Genomic DNA, 21,295 nt, shown 5'->3' on the forward strand with positions numbered 1-21,295 from the left:
TATTAAATTAAATATGCTTATTGAATCTAATTGAGTCAATGATAAAGTCTCCTTTTCTTCTTTAAAAATGCTTGCATCACTTGATTATCTTTTTTTTTATATTATTAAAATCTTGGGCTGGCCTGCAGTGTATTACGGTGACCAATCTTGTTAATTTTTAAATACCAAAGAGACTATTTTAATTCATTATATAAAAATAAAATAATTAATTAATAATTTACTCATTAATTTATTGTACCATTTTTTCAAATAAAAAGGGTATTCCTGTATAGATTATTTACTATTTTCTTTTGGTTTAGATTATGATTTTATAAAAATTAATGTTTTGTTTTTTAAAAAAACTAAAATGAAAGATCAAGGATAAAAAATGTTATTCAAACTTTTTTTTTGTTTAAATTGCAAGGAAATGTTCAATTTGGTCCTTCAAGTTTTTTTTTTATTTGTTTGGTCTCTCTTCCTTGGCCTTTTTATATCTTGGTCCATAATTTTATTTTTTCCATTTCAATCCCTAGACAAACATGTCATCCACGTGACTTGTGGGATTAAAAAATTTGGGCCCTAGTTTTCTCACCACTGGAAGCTAGCTGCGATGCTAAAAAAATATTGTAGATAAACAACATGTCATCCACGTGATTTTTGAAAAAAAAAAAAAAAAAAAAAAAAAAAAACAAATACTCCTGCGTGCATAAGTGTTCTAGGCAAGGTGCACCGCTCGACAAATCATGGCTTTTTTATTTAATGGATCTATTTTTTTTATATTTTATAATAGGACTGACTTTAAATGAATATATTCAAATAATTATCCAATTATACCATATTTTTTTCAAATAATATTATAGTTTTTATTATAATATTAAAGATTATTTTTTAATAATCATATAGGAACCCAATACGTTTTTTTTAAAAAAAATACCTCATGAACATTTAGTGAAAATAAAATATCAATTTAATTATTTTTATTGTGTTTTTTTTTATATTTTTTTCTCACATCTTATATTTATTTGATATTTCGCAGCTAAATTATTGATTTATGATTTTTTTATTCTAAATTTCTTTTAATATTATTATAAGTTTTAATTTTAAAAAACAATACCTCTTAAAAAAGACATGTTTTATTTTATTTTTTTTTAAAACACATAAATAAATAAAAAGTTTCGATTAGAGAGATACATGTTTTATTCTCTATTTCAAATCAATAGATTCTTTTAATTTATATTTTAATTACCTTTATTTTTTATTCAATAAACCATACTGCCGATAAAAAAAGGTTTTTTTAACAAAAGAATTAATAAAAAACAAATTCTTGATAAAAAAAATTATTTTCTAGAATCTAAATAATTATCTTTTTTTACAATATTTTTTTTAAATAAAAAAACAAAAAAGCTATCCACATAACCAAGTCAAATATTTATATATAAATTTATCGTCTCGTTTTAGTTTTTAATTAACATTAACAATATTTTTTGCAAGTCCATATATTTGTCAACTCTTTTATGGTATAGTTTCTTTTCCTGCATTGCAAATTAACTTGGAGTCACAGGTGCAATGTAACCTTAGCTAATATTACAAAACTAAAAGGCAAAAGCAAATTAAAAAAAAAAAGAAATCAAACCGAATATTCAACAGTCAGGAATACACGAGCAGGCAATTATTTATTTATTTTTCGCCGTAAGATCACCTGATCGTCAAAAAAATAATAATATTATTATTATTCAGGTTTCAATCAGTCCGGTCCATGCAGGGGACAGGGGGGCTGTGCCCTTGACTTCAAAGCTGTGTGTTCATTTTCATTATCTGGCGGTGTCATCATCCCTTTGATTTGCAAATTGGTCAATGAACCATTCGATCATGGCATTGACCAAACATACGTGTGTATATAATCTTATTACAACCATAGGTCCCACCCTACCATTTTTTAATTTTCTTTCTCACCTTGGATTGTTGTCTTTCCATGTGCTATATTTCATAATTTTGAAACCGGTTTAGCTTAGCAGGTCGATCGAGCATCCGGTCAATCCAGGGCTAAAATCAAGCCGAGTTAAAAAAAATAAAAAAAAACACTCGGTGTAACCCGGCAAGATCCGGTCAAAAACTCTATTGCAACCTGTTGATTTTTGTTTTTTTACTAAAACGACATCGTTTTAATTTTTTTAAAAAATTGACCTGGTCGAAACCTAGAACCCGGGCCTTGAACCGGGTCGGGTCTGAAAACTATGCTATATGTAGCTTCATTGTTTTCGAGCATTTATATCGTGGTAATTTTTATTAGAGTTTTTAAACTCGATTCGATAGCCAATCCAACTCAAGGTTTAAGTCATAAGTTTTGCTTGGATTACCAGGTTTAAATTGGATCAACCCTAATTTTTTTTATAAATCAAAACGATATTGTTTTGGTTTAAAAAAATAGTCAACGGTTTGCAATCGAGCTTTTGACTTTCCTTAAACCCGGTTTGGTTCCAGCCCTAAGTCAGCCGAGTCGACTTGCCGGGCCGGTTCGAGTTTTAAAACTATGGTTTTTATAGTTGTGATTTAAAAAATATTTTTAATTGTAATTTCTTTAAAAAATTAGTGTTTTTATTAAAAATGTTGTGAAATGAGTTTTTTATGTAAAATAAAAAATATTTTAGTTTAGTTTATACAAAATAAGAATTAGAATATAATTATACACGGAGTTTAGTAAAAAAAACCAAAAACAAAACTACATCACTAGCCAAACAATTTTTTATCTGACAAATAAAAAAAAGCTGGACCTCAAAAATTGTGGCTAAGAATAAAAACCATGGGCTGTCCATAACTCTATTGGGCAACAAGACCCAGCCCATGACCCAAACCCAAAACCCACCGTGCTTTAGAAACACAACACTGAGGCAGCCATGTTCGATCTGTGCTGTCTTGAGATCGAAGAAAACATTTCTTCTTAAAACAACACCAAAACCACTGGATAGATAGAAAGAAGTTAAAGAAAATTATCTAAAAAGAAAGCTTGAGCGATGAGCAGCATAGGAACAGGCTACGATCTGTCCGTCACTACTTTCTCGCCGGATGGCCGTGTTTTTCAGATCGAATACGCTGCTAAAGCCGTCGATAACAGCGGGTCTTCTTTTTTTTTCTCTAAAATTTCTTAATACTTTTAAATTTGTAGACCAATGTTCTTGCTTTGTGTTGTTTTACTAGCATTACAGTATTTAGGGGTTTTCTTCTATTTTGTTCATACTAGGTTTTTTTTTTCTTGCAGTACTGTTATTGGCATCAAGTGCAAAGATGGGATTGTTATGGTATAAATTTATCTCTTTCTTTAGAAAAATCGAATTTTCTACATGCATTCATTGTAATTGTAATCATAAAATTGTTTAATTTTAGGGTGTGGAGAAGCTAATAGCGTCGAAGATGATGTTACCCGGTTCCAATAGGAGAATTCACACCGTTCATCGTCATTCCGGCATGGTACTGCTTTTTCATTTTTTATGTTTGTGTAAAAAGTTGCAGAAATTTAAGAAAAAAAGATGGGGTTTTTTCTCATTACAGTGTTTGCAGCTAATTAGAGCTCAATATGATGTTTTTTATTGTTTTGGATGAAGATTTATATTGAAAATTAATGCAAATTTGTGGTCGTGGATAATATACATGACATCAGTGTTTTTTATTTCTAATGGGATTTAATGCTCATTTATGTAGCTAAAATGTCAGTTTATATGTGTAGTTCGCTTTTTGCATACCTGATAAAATTGGGTCTTGTTTAGGGTCAGTAGGCTTCATTCTGATGCTGTAATGGGTCATCCTTGAAATTAACGAAGAAACAATTTTTAATTTGAATGGATTGGAGATGGGTTTTTACGAGACATTGTCAAAGCAAATGATTATTGTTTCGCAGAAGGTTTACTTAGTCTATGAGTTAAGAGTTTGGTAGGTGTGATGCTGGGATTTTGGCTTCTCCAATAAAACTCTATCGCAGAGGCTAGGTCAAACTTAAGTGGAAGAACATATAGCATGTATTCATGCATTCCTTAACAAGAAGAGAGTGGGAGTAGTTCCTTTCTAGTTATTTCAAGGGAAGATGTGCTGTAGGAGGTATACGGAAAGGTTTACTGTTCTGGTCTTAAAATCAAACACTTTGATGAAGAATATTGTATTGTTTGTGCAACTGTATGCAAGCAAACATTAACTCTCTGTCTCTCATATTTCAAATATCAGGCTGTTGCTGGTTTAGCGGCTGATGGTAGACAAATCGTTGCACGTGCCAAAAGTGAGGCGTCCAATTATCAGAGGTTTGTTTTTGAACAATGCCTTGTAGTTGTAGTTGAAGTGTTATTTTTACTCTGAAGCCTGCTTGAGTATTAAATAGAAACCAATAGATTGTTACAAATCCTAATCGATTGGCTTTTGGTAGTGGATGTTGGAGGGCTGAAAGTATTTTTCTTTTGAGTGCTTTTGGCTCAGTTGTGACCCAGTCACTGAAAATTAGCATGCACTTCATATAACTTCCCATGATCAACTACCAGGACTGGGGACAGTAGGATGTGTCATTTATGCCCTGTTATGCAGCATGGGTTAGTGAACCCTAAACTTGATGATAGCTCAGCCTGCTACAATTTTCGTTAAACTAATTTGAGTTGTATGGGATCAAGATTCAAGACACCACATATTGTAAAGTTGGTGTTTGGACAGCACTTGTTTGTCTAAGGCCTTAGCTATCTGTTCAATATGACAAGATTTCTATTAGAAGCCGCTGCTATATGCTTGGTCATCAATCACCACAAGATCCCCATTCTTGCCAGTTGTTTGCTCAGATATTATCTTTGTTCAAGATTGGAGATGAGGCGCTGTAGCATGATTCAATTTGCCTTGTGGATCTCTTGCACCTCATGTTTGCTAATTCTGAGTGTGATTATGATTTTGTAGTGTTTATGGTGAACCCATTCCTGTCAAGGAGCTCGCTGATCGTGTTGCTAGTTATGTGCATTTGTGCACTCTCTATTGGTGGCTTAGGTAAGTAAAATTCCTTTTTTTTTTGTTGAAATGTCTTCTTCATCTGTTCTTTCCACCATTTAGCCTTCAGTAAAACTACATAAAAGTTGTTATGCTGCAGGCCATTTGGTTGTGGGGTGATTCTCGGTGGTTATGACAGAGATGGACCACAATTATACATGGTTGAACCATCTGGCATCTCCTATGTGAGTTGATTTGTTCTAGTTTTGCCTGTTTCCTTTGCAATGTTTCTCCCTTTTAATTTTGTTTCATGGTGTGTTTCTTATCTAATGCTGTGTTGTTTGATTTGATGTAGAGATATTTTGGCGCTGCTATAGGGAAAGGGAAGCAGGCTGCTAAAACGTAAGTAATATTTGTTTTTTGTTTGGTGAGTGTATGATTTTATCATAAGGATTTGTGACATGATTGGAATTTAGAAGGCGATGTTCATTTATTTTTTCAGCTCTTTGAATATAATTCTCATCTGAAGCCAATTTATCAATTGATAAAGGAACCATTTTTATTGAAGGAATTAATCTTTACAAAAGGTTTAATTTTGTTAGCCTCATTTCAAATTAAATTGGTTGTTGCATTTCTGCAATTTATATTATCCTTTAGCTAATGTTTAGTTTTTATTCCTTTTTCCTTTTAAATGATTGAATTGATGCTGTGGACAGAGAAATTGAAAAGTTGAAGCTGTCTGAAATGACATGCCGAGAAGGGGTCCTTGAAGTAGCCAAAATGTGAGCGCTCCAATTTCTTATTCTCTTTCTCTTCTTTCTTGCATGTATGTATTTTTGTCAATTATCACTGCATTCAATATATTTTTCTCTGTTTTCTTTCGAGTCTGGATCTTTTGGCAAGGATTCTATTGGTTCAACAATGTTTGGCAACCCTTGGCTCCTCTTTTCTCCTTCCCTTTTAAATCCTTGTTAATGCCTTTGGTAAATTTTAGATGATGTAATAGCATTCATATAGCTTTCAACAGCTGAGCTTAATCACCACTTTAAGTGATTTAGACAAATTTTGATGAAAAGAACCCTTCTTATTGGACATTATCTGCATTTGTAACTGTCAAATCAATAGAAACCAGAGAATTGAATCATAAAATAGAGGAAGAACCCCCCCTTATCCCCCCTCTTCCATGTGGGTGCGGTGCATTCTTTGTATTGATATCTTCTTTCTCCCTTGATCAGCATTTACAAGTTACATGATGAAGCAAAGGACAAGGCCTTCGAACTTGAAATGAGTTGGGTTTGTGATGAGTCAAAGAGACAGCATCAAAAGGTAATTCTGGTTCATTCTCAATTTGAGTAATCACATGCATTGATCATATACTGGAGCAGAAACATAAAAATGTGGACTTTTACCTTTTATTTTAATAAAATCTTCACTTACAATGCATGACTGGCACAGTTATTTGCAGCCTGACATTTTTGGAGACATTAGTTTCTGTAGTTGAAGAAAAGGAAGCTAGTGTTCACTAGTCCTAGTTTCCACTTGGAATTTGTGTGTTCCTGTGTCTGCTGTAGTGTAGAAGGAAACTAGCCCTGTTTTTTTTATTTCATTATTAGAAGCTACATTGCAATTTTTATGTGAAAGCCAGACTTCTCTTGCTGTAACTAGTTCAGCGTCAAGGAGAAGTGGGGCATTGTTAATATGGAATGAAAGATGATGTAACTATATGATGACCATCTTGTCCAATAACCAGTTCATATGATAATTCTTTCTTGATGTTGTTTTCTTACACACTATGAGTCGAGTGTTAAATGTTCTTACTGTGGGCTTCAGGTTCCTGATGAGCTCTTAGAGGGAGCCAAGGCTGCAGCTAGGATTGCACTTGAAGAAATGGATGCTGATTAAAAAGCTTAATTGAGCTAGGCCAGGCACTATCGATAAGATGATTTTATTTTGATTGGGTTCTCATTGTTACATTCGAAATCTTTTTTGTGAATGGCCACAATATCAACCTGGAGCTTATTACGAATTCTTGTCATGCATTTAATTGGTGTTTTCTTAAAACCAATTTGGTCCCTCATAAAACTCTGCTCATGTCCAAAGTTTGGAGTCATTTTTTTTCTCATTATCCTTTCTTTTTCTTGTGAGCTCACTTCTTTTAACAAATGAGGGGAAAGTAGTGAAAATAAGTTTTGATTTCTGTTTGTTATAGGGAAAGTCTCATCTAAGGGTGTGTTTGTCAGAGAAAGGATGGATTGTGAAAAGTGGAAGGAGAGGAGAAATGGTTAACTTATCATCCATCTAGATGTTTGATCAACAAAAATGGGGAAGGATAATAAATAGTTAATTTATCCAAACTAGAAGCGCATTGAAACTTATAAATGAATGGAAGTATATGATCTAATCTGTCCAAATTGAGAGGTTTGAAGTACTTTCATATTGATTCATATGATCGCATGTAAATGTTAATCATAATCTTCTTCTGACAGATTGATAAACACTCTCACACACACACACACCTGTATATTTCTCAGTAAAAGTATCCCAGATAGCAGGTCCTCTTCCATGTTTGTTTGTTTCACCTTCATACTGTATACCATAAATGAAAGAACATGAGATTTGATACAAAGAACTTGTTATAGTACTGACTTCTTGAATTAGTTAGTACCTGGTAAGCCTTAAAACAAAGACTAATAACTTATTCAAGGAGAATTTGAAATTCAAAATCTTATAAAATAATAATTCAAGCAACAAGTGTTCCATTTCTCGTGGTCTCTCCCTCTTCTATTTCATTTCTTGGACAAATCTTAAAAAAATATCCCAACACTAGACATCTAGTTTCAGATTTTATCCTAAATAAATCTTTGTATTGATTTTACCCCCCAAGTCTTATAAATTTTCCATTCAATAGTTTTAATAAAAGGATTCAATATATAGAAGATAACCTTATGATTCCTAAGAATATATTTTTTTTAATCAGAAAACTTGGAAGAAATTAACAAGATTTTGAGCATGTCGACGATCAGTAATCCAGCAAGCCTGAGAAAAGTTTGAAGATACCAGATCACACGCTGGTAGTTCAGATCAGACTATCAAATTTCTAGCCATGCTAAGAACTCCTCTGCGTGGAAGACTCCTTGCTTGGCAAGTTGATCAGCCATGTGATTTGCTTCCCTCAAAATATGAGTAAAGGATACAAGCTACCACAGAATTGAGCTTAGTGTTCAATGCGGGAGAATTCCTAGTCAAACTTCCAAAGCTCTCGATTCACTGCCATTTAACTATCCGACAGCGTTTAGAAAGTCTGATTCAGTCATTGAAGATTTACCCAGAAGACCATGATTGGAAGGAGAAACCTCTAGGGATTTCAAGACTCGTGTACAAAATTATTAGATTAGTGAACATGGATTTTTTGTTTATAAACATTTAATATTATATATATCTCAAGTAAACTCGCCATCAAAACAAAAATATTAGCGTATGTATAAAATTAGATCTTTGAGGTCCGAACTTGAAACTTAAAGAAATGTTCATTCCTTTTTTTTAAAAAGACTGATTTTCATGTCTGTTTTTTTTTTTCAGGTCACTTAATTTTCTTTTAAATTTGATCTTTGTTGTGATGGTCTAAATATGAGGATGTCATAATATCAAGAAAAAACTATGGTGTTTGGTTAATAATAAATTTGGTAAAATAAAATAAAATTTTGTTGATATAAAATAATTAAGCCTCAAAAGATCAAAATTAAAACTAAAATAAACATGGTAGGTTAAAGTTTACGAATAGGACAACTTGACTAGTGCATGCATCACATACGCTAGGGTGTAAAGGAAGCTATTATGTTCTAGCGGCACTCGCAGCTTTCTCCAACGACCTAACACTAGCTTTTTGATGGCGTTGAAAACAACACGACAAAAGCTTTTAGGCGAGGCAATGCATGTCGGCAAAGGAGTAGTGATGAGGCTTTAACTAGGCTTTGTGATTTTGTTTAATGGGATGATTCTAGTTTCATGACTTAGATCATGGATTTGAAAGGTTAACCTGGATTAATATCAATTTTTTTTACACTGATTTTTTTTTTTTGCAATTTCATCATTTAACATTGAATTAGTTGGAAAATTAAGCTTTGTGGTTTTTTCTGCTTTTATTTTTCCGAGGTTATCATGGTCTCATGACCTAGGTTGTAGGTTTGTCGGGTTAGTTTGGATTGACTTGAATTTTTTTAGTTATTTTTTTAAGATTAAATATATATTTTTTTAGTTTCATCCTTCAAATATTTGGTTGGTTTGAGAATTGGGTTACCAGTTAGCATGATTAGGTTTATAGGGTTTGGAGGACATACATGAGTTTGCTAGTTCTTGTTTTTCTTTCTTGATTTGGTTTATTTATTATTATAGTTTTTTAATAATATAATTAAATGAAATTAACTTATTAAATCTAATTAAATCTATAACCGAGTTGTAGATTTCTTTTACTTCTTTAAATGTTTTTTTTTTTATTAATGTTGGTGTCCGAGCCAGTTTGCGCGCACCTCAACTAATCTCACGGATCCTGAAGTTAATGACCATGTAAACCTCCAGTAGCCCTGAGATTTGTGGGACTCGAACTTGTGATCTCTAGGGAGCAAACCTAGAGTCTAATCAGTTGAGCTACACCCCTCAATGTTACTTTTTTAAATGTTTGTTTGAGAGTGTGATAGATATTGTTTTTTTAAAGTGTTTTTCGCTTGAAAATATATCAAAATAATATTTATTTTAATTTTTTTTATATCTGCACATCAAAATTATCCAAAACATAAAAACATATATTTTTTTAAAAATACAATTAAACCATAATTCCAATCACCACATGAAACATGTTAATACTGCTAATATTAAAAGTTTTCAATGGTATAGTTTCAGATAATATAATATGGTAAAAGTTTTTTTATAAATATTTTTTTTATAATATATGAAAATAATATTTTTTATTTATTAAAATATAATTTTAATATTAACATGTAAAAATATAAAAAAGTAATTGTTTTTTTAAAAAGGTACCGAAGTGCCAAACATGAACTAAAACACCCATAAAAAGCCCTGGACCATTTTCAAGGGTTTTCAAAATAAACTGATTCCTTTCTTTACTGTAAGAACTAAGAACACAGTCGAAATTTTCTGCTCTATCAACAATGGGTTCAGGTGTTTTTTCAAATTTATATCATCAAATCCACTTAATTAGCAAAACCCTATAAATAAATTCTGTTTTTTCTTTTATTCTTAATTGTTGCGAATATATTTTCAGATGCTGATATGGAGGATTATGGGTTCGAGTACTCAGACGAAGAGCCTGAGGAACAGGATGTTGATATTGAGAATCAATATTACAATTCTAAAGGTTCTTTATTTTCTTTCTTTATAGTTATTTTTTTATATTAAATGGGTCTTTATTTATCTATTTATTTATTGTTATTTGGTGCTAAATCGAGTGTTGTCATTGATAATCGATAATGGGTTCTTATGGTTTTACGAGAAAGGGTGATATTGCTTGTTGAAGTTTATTTGTGCAAATTATTGTTTTTATTTTTCTTTTTTTCAAGTTGGGCTTGGATTTGATTTGACAAGAGAAAAAGAAAACCCTATTTTTTCTAGGTTAGGTCAAATAGATTGGGTGCTTTTGAAGTGATGATCTTTAGAATGTCTCTCTGGGTACTTTCGGATTTAAATTGAGCGAGTGGGTCTAGAATGATTTTTCGGTTTTGAAAGACTATGTTTAGTCGCGAGGTGTCATCAGCCTGGACATAGATAAACAAGTAGTCGCTGTATGTTTTGTTTTTGTTGTTGTTGTATTTCGGGTCTTGATTTTTTTCCATTCTCATTATTCTTCTCATATGCTCATGTATGATTTGTTTTCTTGGTTGAAAGGCTTTGTTGCATGGTTTTTTTATTTTCATTAGCAGGTTTAATTAAGTAGCATTAATGTGGCATTATCTGCTATCTTGTGATTAGCAGTTTTCATGCAGTCAAACCGTTAGTTGTTCTTAAAATGCTTTTTGTATATTTTGTATCTGTTGTAATTTTCCTTTTCCTTTTCATTGTTGCCACACAAAGGTTTGGTTGAAACGGACCCAGAAGGAGCACTTGCAGGTTTTGCTGAAGTAGTTAGCATGGAACCAGAGAAGGCAGAATGGTGAGTAATTTCCAACTGTCTTGTTAATGAAATTGGATCTGCAGAATGTAATTACTAACACTTTCAATTCTGCTATAATTACTTTGAGCATGTGGCTCTCAGTTTCACCTTTCACTCTCTCCCTCTCATTTCAAATTGAATTTTGTAAGGTAGATAATCTTCATTGGAAGTATGGATATGCAAATCAAGGTTGCAAACATTTTCTGCAATTAAGCTTTAGGTGATATGGAAAATCAGCACAATTCTAAGTTTTGTTGATCTTGTCCTGTCTAACTAATGTGGTTCTTGCACTTGATCTCTACAACAGCGAATCTTTGTGTAGCATGAGCTTTATGTAGCTAGCAGACAAGTGGATGACTTGGCTAAAGAATTACTTGCTAAAAACTAATTCACTATACATAATTGTACAGAGGTATTGTGGGTTTGAAGCTATCTTTTTAAGTGGTATTCACTTTCAGAGTTCATTCAAGTAGTATCCAGATTAGCATGATAGACACTCTTTTCCATCCAGAGACCAAGTGGCTTTAACATGTATCTGAGTGTGATAAACAGGTCATATATGTCATGCATGCATGTATTATCTCACTTAATATTAATGAATTATACCAGTTTAATGTGCTGCAGTCTAATTGACTTTAGAGGGAGTTGAAAGGTTGACTTAAAGGGGAATGACATGAGTGGATAAAGGGACAGTGACATTCTTCCTTTGTCTGCTAATATTTGTCAATGCTCTTTACATTTCAAAATACTTTGTCGATGCTCTTTACACTGCTGGAGAGGTGACATGGAAGTAGCTAATAGCCTTTGCCTTTGTACTGCTATTAAAGTTGTTTCTTTGTTCTTATGAGGCATAAACTGCTTTGGTTTTGTATGGCTGCTCAAATAATTACCTAGAATTATTTATTTCTGTAAGCTAATTTTTGATAAGAAAAATCTTCTTGTTACCAGGGGATTCAAAGCATTGAAACAAACAGTTAAGCTTTATTATCGATTGGGGAAATATAAAGAAATGATGGAAGCATATAGGGAGATGCTAACATACATCAAATCAGCAGTGACTCGAAATTACAGTGAGAAATGTATAAACAATATCATGGACTTTGTTTCTGGATCAGCTAGTCAGAACTTTGGTCTCCTACAAGAGTTTTATCAGACCACTTTGAAGGCTCTTGAAGAGGCAAAGAATGAGGTTGGAATTCTTCACCGTAATCTTCTTAGCACCCTTTATGTCAAGATGTTCATTAACGTTGTTCTCTTGTTATACAGAGACTTTGGTTCAAGACAAATCTTAAGCTTTGCAAGATTTGGTTTGATATGGGTGAATATGGACGGATGAGTAAGGTACCTTGTCTAATTCATTTTCTAGCTTTCCTTTTTCTTTTCTTTTTTTATCTGCAGTACTGGTTATGTAATTGATTCATTGTACATGACAGATTCTGAAGGAACTCCACAAATCTTGTCAAAGAGAAGATGGAACGGATGATCAGAAGAAAGGTAGCCAACTTTTGGAAGTCTATGCAATTGAGATTCAAATGTATACTGAAACTAAGAATAACAAAAAGCTCAAGGTAAGAATTTTCCGGTATTTGTTTTGTGCTTTAGCTTGTGTATTTAGAATTGGATGATATAGTATATACTGTAATAACTGTATTGAGCTTTCCTAATCTCCATGGGAGTTTAATACCAGTTAAACAAATATGTATGATTGAACTATTTTCTATCCTTGAGGTTTTTTTTTTTCTTTTACCTGAGTGCTTTGACCGTACACTTTCGTGAAGTAACGACCATGTAACCTGTCAATTCATTATTTTTTCAGCTGATAGCATGAAATTTGATAAGAACTGATAAGAACTTTGTTTAGAGGGTATGCAATTTTATGAGCTAATGTCATGCTTTCATATTTCATTAATGAACATTCTCAAGGTGCTTGTTTAGGTTGTAGGAAAATCAGAAAAACTTCTATGGAAGCAATCTCCACCTTGTTGTTAACCAGATTGAGTAGGATTTCATGTTGTTTGTAGAATTCAAACACAAAATGCATTGGTTTTTTATTATTTAGTGGTAGGGGTGATCATTTTCGGTTCGGTTCGGTTTTTATTAAAAAAAAAGTAACCAAACCGATTTTTTTTTTTAAAAAACCGAAACCGGTTCAAACCGACCGGTTTTGGTTCGGTTTTTTGGACAAAAACCGGTTCAAACCGGTTTGGCTCGGTTTTTTCTGGTTTGGATTCGGTTTTTTCGGTTTCAGGCTTATAAAACCGAAATCGAACCGAACCGGTCGGTTTTATCAAAATTTTAATCGGTTTTTTTCACGGTTTGGTTTTTTCGGTTATTTTTTTTCCGGTTTTCTCGGTTTAATCAGTTTTTCGGTTTTTTTGCTCACCCCTATTCAGTGGTGCCCATTTGACAAAATTGTTAGGCCTGGTAAGTCTTAAGAGCAGGATATGGTGTTCTCCAAAGATATGATGTTGATGTTGATACTAAGCTCAATATACACATGCCTTGTATCTGGTTTCCCTGATAATGAAGTTCAATTTTGGTACCCTGCATGGAGTATATACTAACTCACATTAGGGATTTCTCATTCCAATATATCCCATGTTTTTAATGAAACATAAAGGTTGCTGAGAGTCGTATTATTGTTAGTAGTGCTGTTTTAATTTTCACAGTCCACACTTTAGTTTATCTGTTTGGTTGATTTAACATACTTTTTTTCATGATGATTTAACGTGAGGATTTGTTTCTTTTGATTTTCTCATGTAATTGTTTATGAAATTTTTCCAGCAATTATACCATAAGGCACTGGCTATCAAGTCAGCAATTCCACATCCAAGGATCATGGGAATAATCCGTGAATGTGGAGGGAAGATGCATATGGCAGAGCGTCAATGGGCTGAGGCAGCGACAGATTTTTTTGAAGCTTTTAAGAACTATGATGAAGCTGGAAACCAGAGACGCATACAATGCTTAAAGTATGTCTGCCTTTTCTTCTAGTATATATTTTTTTAATCTTATTTTTGGTCTTGTCATCATCTTCTCTCCCTTGACAAAGTATTAGTTTGTTTTGGTATCACCTACCTTGACTCATCAAAGTCTCAGTTATAAGCTAGCTGGTTAAGCTATGCCATTCTTTTCATCCTGTTGTTCTATGTATTACCTAGAAATTCTGGTTTATTGAGTGAAACAAAATGCATGCAAGATATTTTACGCCACTTCGCTGCCCTCCAATGGGAAATAAGCTTTGAAGTTACAAATTAGTAAAACTCACTTAAAATCCAGATGTGGAAAAGAACTTTACAAGGTGCATTACATGGTGTGCCATACTAATTGACAACAGCTGGATACAAGTATAAAGTAACAAAATGTGGATTGAAATTTGGGTTTATACATCATCAATGTGACATGTAATCATTTGAGGGGTTTTCTTGCAAGATATGTCTTGCCTTTACATTGCATCAATAGTCCATTACCAATGAGATTTCTGCCTGGATGAGAACTGCTGTTATGCCATTTTATCATAAAATGATCTAATCATCATGGTTGACAGATACCTAGTTCTAGCTAATATGCTGATGGAATCTGAAGTAAATCCATTTGACGGTCAAGAGGCAAAACCGTAAGTACATTTATAATATTTATTGCTCTACAATCTCAAGATTGGTCCTATATTTTCCTCTCCAGCTCATTTGTGTGTTCTCTAATGTTTGTTACTCTTCAGATATAAAAATGACCCTGAGATTTTGGCGATGACCAATCTCATAGCTGCATATCAACGAAATGAAATATTGGAGTTTGAGAAAATCCTCAAGGTATGGTTAATGGACTCTGGGGATTTATGACGTTACATGTTGGTAACCTTTTTGTTGTTCCTCTGCTGACATTTAAGTTGTTCCTTGGGCTTTCTTCAGAGTAACAGAAGGACAATAATGGATGATCCATTCATAAGAAATTATATTGAAGATTTATTGAAGAATGTGAGGACTCAAGTTCTGCTCAAACTTATTAAACCTTATACAAGAATCAGGATTCCTTTCATATCAAAGGTGAAGGCCATGGTTTCTTCTTACTGTTGCACTATTGTGTGCAATTACTGATGTTTAAGTTTTAATGTTAATATTTTTGAGGATCTTAAAACTTGACTGAGAATTTTAACTGGATTGAGATTTTCTAGTCATATATTCCTAAGAAACTTCTATTCCCCGTGAACTTATAAATTCTATTGACTGACAGGAACTCAACGTGCCAGAAAAAGATGTTGAACAGTTGTTGGTTTCACTTATATTGGATAATCGCATTGATGGACACATTGATCAAGTTAACAGGCTGTTAGAGCGTGGTGACAGGTAAAGCTTCTTCTCCTTTATTTCTGCCCTGGTCTACTGTCTGCTTGGCAGCTGAAATTGCATTTCCATTACATCTGTGCAAAAATGCTGGGCTTTTATCGCAGCCAACCATCTTCCTCACTGTCAAATGTCATGCAGGTCAAAGGGAATGAAGAAGTATACTGCCATTGAGAAATGGAACGCACAACTTAGGTCTCTTTATCAAACTGTCAGCAACCGGGTGTCTTGAGATTGCAGTGCTGTGTGATTTCCCTCCAAATTAGGCACTCTGGTTATACCAGTATTTTGGTGGATTCAAGAGCAAACTTTTCTTCTCTCTTTCGCGAGGCCTGAGTGTTAGAGAAGTTGCTGCTGAGTTTGGTCCATAAATGAGTTTTATGTTTAACAGCGATTCATTTTGAAGCTAAAAAATGTGAGTAGAGAATGTATAAATATATAGCTTACTGATAATTTTGAATTTTTGATACTGAGAAAATTCAAGTCCTACTGTTTATTTATTTGTTTTTCTCCATTCTTATTTTCACATTGCTGCTGCTGGCCTTTGGTTTCTATGTCAGTATCTTAAGAATGTCATAAGATATAATGGATTGCTGAACTGAGAGGCTCGTGGCCTGCGTGCTTAAGATAGGAGGAACTGGGTACTGTGTTGCATTCTGGGCATAACATTAAACAGATGAACAGCAAGTTGATATGTAATTGAATTACAACAGAATCGGTATCCTCCAATTAAGGCCCAGTGTCTCCTGGAACCTGGAAAGTGCATCTGCATGTTGGCCCTTCACTGTTTTCTTTCGAAGGATAGATACGAGGATGGGGACGAAATGAGTGTATGCGTGGATCACAAGATGCAGAAAATCTTGACTCTTGATAGTAACTTGGGTGCCTTGTTTGTTTCTCAGGAATCCTCTAGTTTCTCTTAATGGTTTACAAAAACTGTCACCAGGGCTAGTTTGGGAAAGCATGAGGGTCGTCCCTTTCAGGAACATTCCATCCTTTTTGGATCATCCATGTTCCTTGTCTCTGATCCTGTCCACAAAAATTAGACAATACTTGTCCAGTACTGTATCCATCTGCCGTATATAGGAGAGAATTATAAAAGTAGAAATGTATATGATAGTGCTAGGAAATGTATGACTACATTTGGCCCGAATACAAAATGGCTAAATGCTCGGACATGGCATTAGCTGGCATTTGTTGATAGGATAGCCATGCCCCATTTGAGGAGTGGTGGACCATTGTTTAATAACCCGCATAAATTACTTTGTCGAAGCTACGTAGTGGATCGGTTTTGGTTGACAGCTGAAATCTTTTCTTTAAAAAGTTGAATTCGATATTTTTTCAGGAGAATAGATCCATCGATTGCTGGCACATTTGTAGAAGGAAAGGCCATGCAACAATTTGATTGTCTCAAGTATGTTTTTCTACTTGTAAACGGGCTTAATAAGATGACAATATTTGTCAACTTCACAAATATAGTCATAGGCTTAGATTTTAAAAAGCTTTTAATAAGAACAAGTGAAATATTGATTCGAATCGTAAAATATGTAAAGTCTATTTATCAATCAATGTGAAGTTTGTTTGTCAACCATCTAAAAAACATCTATTGAAAAAACTTTATTCTCTCTTCTTTTGGAGCTGAGATTATGATCTTAACAAAAATATCATCAAGATGATTATGCCTTAAAAGAACAATAAAATGTATTATGGTCAATAACTAGGAATATGAGTTTTTTATATATGAATTAAATTATTCACAATAACAATATTTTTCTTTCTTCAAGTGATATCCAGGGTAACGATCTCATAACCTTCCAAGGATGAGATGGACTCGGTCTTTCTAGTGTGATTGCACAATTTATCTTGGAAAAGATCAACTTATTATTCCTAGTATGATTGGACAAGTTACCTAGGAAGGGATGGATCTGTCTGAAGCCTCCTTAGTGAGATTGCACAACTTTCTAACGATGGAATTGACAAGACATCTCTTTAGGGAAACGACCATACAACCTTTCAAGGATGGAACGAACTCAGTCTTCCTAGTGCAATTGCACAATTTACCTTAGAAGATATCAATTTAGTCTTCATAGTATGATTGTACAAGTTACCTTGAAAGGGATTGATCTAAAGTTTTTTTAATGTGATTGCACAACTCTCCAATGATGGGATTAACATGACATCTCTCCTGGAAAACGGTCACACAACCTTTGAAGGATGGGGCAAACTCTATCTCCCTAATGCGATTGTGCAAGTTACCTTGGAATGGATGGATCTGAAGCCTTCCTAGTGCGATTGCATAAGTTACCTTGGAATGGATGGATCTAAAGCCTCTCTAATGCGATTGCACAACTCTTAAAATATGGGATTGACATGACATTTCTTTGGGGCAACGACTTCATAACTTTCCAATGATGAGATAGACTCAATATTCCTAACACGATTGCATAATTTAACTTGGAAGGGATTAACTTAATCTCTTTAGTGCGATTGCACAAGTTACCTTGGAAGGGATGGGTCTGAAGCCCTCCTAATACGATTGCACAACACTCTAAAGACGAGCTTGACATGACATCTCTCAGGGGAAACAACTTCATAACCTTCCAATAATTGGGTAAACTACCTCAACAATGATGTTTTACTTAAGGACATCAACAGTAATCCCCACCTCCTGCCTATTGGTTTTTCAAAAATCCATTATAGATTCATCCGGATTGACAAGAATATACCTGCAACCAAGATACCCTCTTTGTTCCAGTTAGGGGACAAATCCCTTCTAAATCTTTATTCAAGTTAAACAGTTCAAATTTCAAATTTGATAAATATTTTTCAAAGTATGAGGTGTTGGACCCATATAAATTTCTAACAATTTTCCAAGGATTTTTGAACCTGTATAGAATTTTTAATGTGGGCATTAGACCCATACAAAGTTTTAAAGCTTTTTCTAAGGATCTTGAACTTTACATGAAATGTTTATTATGGGCATGAGATTCATACACATGAGTAAATAAAGAAATGAATAAGAATTAGAATTTTATAAAAATAAAAATGTTACATAGATAAACCTACAAAATCAAGGGTGTGTACATTAACAAGGGAAGATGGAGAAAGAAGGCTTAAATATCTTGTAACATCCCCCTATATTTAGGTATAAATTCCATATAATAAATCTAAAAATAGTGTAAATAATTTTTTTTATCATGATTTAATAATCTACCAAAATTTTAGCAATCTCTTCCCTATACCGGAAGATTTCGAGTTATCGACTAAACCTATTATACTTCAATAAACAATCAATTTATATTCTAATTATTATCCAATCTTTTTGAACTTATAACATCATAGCTCATTCCATCACATGAATCATATTTTGTATCATGCATTTAATTGCTATATGAATTAAACTAAGATTCATCCACAAAATAATCAGAATATAACATTATATAATTTAAACTAAGTATCATTTAACTACTATGTTCAAAATTAATACAAACATTATCAAGGAAAAACTCTACATTAGTAATCATGGATTTAACTAATATTTAAGTCCAACATCTTTAAAAAATTCTTAGCATAATAATAATTAAATTAAAATAATTAACATGCAAGTTATAATCCCAAAATCACACAAAATATGCAATATCAGTTATGTTCTTATAAAATACAAAACATAAGGGTTTCATAATCTGCTAATCCCAACGAAGCTGCGATGATCCTAAAATCATTTTATACCATAATTAATTAATTAATATAACATAATGTGTTTTTTTCAATACAATTTAATGAATTTGTTAAGTAACTAAATTATAAACTTCCATTAAGAATTAAGTTAATAAATAACTTAATTCCTTTTCTTATTAAGTACATCAATCCCTCGAACCTTCAAAATATTTGCTCCTTAACCCGGACTCGGGTAAAAAATCCTTATTCAGGGTATCCAGTTTCATTGCCCAGAACAAGACACTATTTCTTCTACTAAGAATTAGTCATCCAACCCAGAACAGGGCATTACTTCTTAAACCAAGAACTAAGCATCTAGCCCGTAACATGACATTAATTATTAAACCAAGAATTAATCATCAAATCCTGAACAGAGCAATAATTTCAACTAATTTTTGTTTAGCAACAAATTATTGTGTAGTTGTGTTAATTGTTTAACAATATCATCAACATGCAACTTAATGAGCTAGGATGATCGTTTCACCGAGGCGAATATGAAGTTACTTCTTTGTGTGACATATTTAAATCCAAGTGACTCTTCTCTACTTTCAACAAAGAAAAACTTATTTGCCTTGCTCATTTTTATCTCAATGAATTTCTCTATAGTGGACCTTATGGTACTTGATGACCAATTTAATACGTATATTATTGATCTTACGCAATGATGATGAGCTCTCTAGTATTGAAGGTATTGCTAGTCTTGCGGAGAAAATGGTAAAAACAAAAAATGACAGTTTGGAGAGAGTTTTTCAAATTGGTATATATACTTATAAAAGTGTCTTTACTTCTACCAATTGCAATTGCTACAGTGAAGAGAGTTTTTTTTTTCCTGCTATGCATATTATCAAGAGTAGATTGTGGAATATGATGAGATATAAGTGGATAAATAACAGTTTGGTTGTATACATTGAGAAAAATATCTTCGATGATATTAATAATGAAGTTATTATGAAGTAGTTTAAAAATATGAAAACTTGAAGAGAATAATTATAATGTGAGTTTTATCATTTTAAATTTATTCTTAAATTAATTTTGCTTGAGTTAGTACACATGTTTCAAATTGATTTCTCTATATAATCGCATGTCTACATAATATCAAGTATTTGTTAGTACGTTTTGCTCTCCATGTGATCTCAAGTTCGAGCCTTGTGGTTGCTAATATGATGACCACTAGAGGCTTATATGGTCGTTAACTTCAGGGCCCGTGGGACTAGTCGAGGTATGTGCAAGCTGACCCGAATACTCACGTTAATAAAAAAAAAGTATTTATTAGTACTTTGCCTCTTCATTTAAAAAATATTGGCTCCTTTAATGTACTGGGTAGGGATTTTCTTTTTATTGCATACCTTTACACATGTAAAATGTATGAGAAAATTATAAAATTAATTTAAAGAATAAGTTTATAAGAAAATTAAAAATTAAGGTTAAAAAAGATTAAAAGATGAAGGATTAAAAAAAAAAATAGCTAAATATTCAAAAGATATAGAAACTTTAGTTTTATCTTTAAAGTTTTAGTTTATCCAATATTTAATCATATAATATCTTAATTTTATGTTTTAATTCTAAATTTTTTTAATTATATTTTAATATTTTATTGTTGAGAGATGAGAGAGCATATCACATGAAAAAAACTTTACAGAAGAATTAATTGCTGCAGTGATTTATCTAGTTATTTTAATATATTTTATAATTATAATATTTGTGTGGGAGTAAATGGTCCCAAACGTACCGTGAGTAATGGGAGATGGACTTTACGACGACGACAAATGTCATCGTCCCCAAAGAGTACATGACCAAACTCATCATTTAGGCCTAAAAATCTATTTTATTTATTTTTTAATTCTTTAATTTGAGAAAAAAAATAAAATTACAAGAAAATAATAAAGGTAAAAGAAAATTATTGTTTCGTCACAATCCTACCACAAAAAAGGAAGGCCAAACTTAAAATTTTAATTTGGATGTAAAAGATTTATTTTTTAGTCAGACTTTGAGAGAAGAGAAAAAAAATATTATAAAAATATTAATTTATTATAATTTTAAATTAATTAAGAAAATATTTTATATATTATTTTATTAAATATAATTTAATGTTTACTTTATTTTAAAATAAAAGAATAACAATTTTTTTTTAATAATATTAGCAATTCCT

General features: G+C 32.5%; 2 protein-coding genes across 2 annotated transcripts; both read left to right on the forward strand.

Annotated features, from left to right (window-relative positions):
• Positions 1-2,866: 2,866 nt before the first annotated feature.
• Positions 2,867-7,025, forward strand: LOC7488180 (proteasome subunit alpha type-3). The gene is made up of 10 exons (XM_002314205.4): positions 2,867-3,094; positions 3,236-3,275; positions 3,361-3,444; positions 4,192-4,265; positions 4,900-4,986; positions 5,087-5,171; positions 5,282-5,328; positions 5,643-5,708; positions 6,162-6,252; positions 6,757-7,025. The coding sequence occupies exons 1-10, from the start codon at positions 2,991-2,993 to the stop codon at positions 6,826-6,828; spliced, it is 750 nt and encodes a 249-aa protein (XP_002314241.4). The 5' UTR covers positions 2,867-2,990; the 3' UTR covers positions 6,829-7,025.
• A 2,939-nt stretch (positions 7,026-9,964) lies between these two features.
• Positions 9,965-15,929, forward strand: LOC7488179 (COP9 signalosome complex subunit 2). The gene is made up of 12 exons (XM_002314204.4): positions 9,965-10,101; positions 10,205-10,297; positions 11,011-11,089; positions 12,038-12,278; positions 12,356-12,430; positions 12,523-12,657; positions 13,874-14,061; positions 14,637-14,705; positions 14,808-14,898; positions 14,998-15,132; positions 15,320-15,432; positions 15,571-15,929. The coding sequence occupies exons 1-12, from the start codon at positions 10,092-10,094 to the stop codon at positions 15,659-15,661; spliced, it is 1,320 nt and encodes a 439-aa protein (XP_002314240.2). The 5' UTR covers positions 9,965-10,091; the 3' UTR covers positions 15,662-15,929.
• Positions 15,930-21,295: the final 5,366 nt, after the last annotated feature.

Source organism: Populus trichocarpa, chromosome 9 (assembly GCF_000002775.5).
Source record: "Populus trichocarpa isolate Nisqually-1 chromosome 9, P.trichocarpa_v4.1, whole genome shotgun sequence".
In the NCBI taxonomy this organism is placed as follows: domain Eukaryota; kingdom Viridiplantae; phylum Streptophyta; class Magnoliopsida; order Malpighiales; family Salicaceae; genus Populus; species Populus trichocarpa.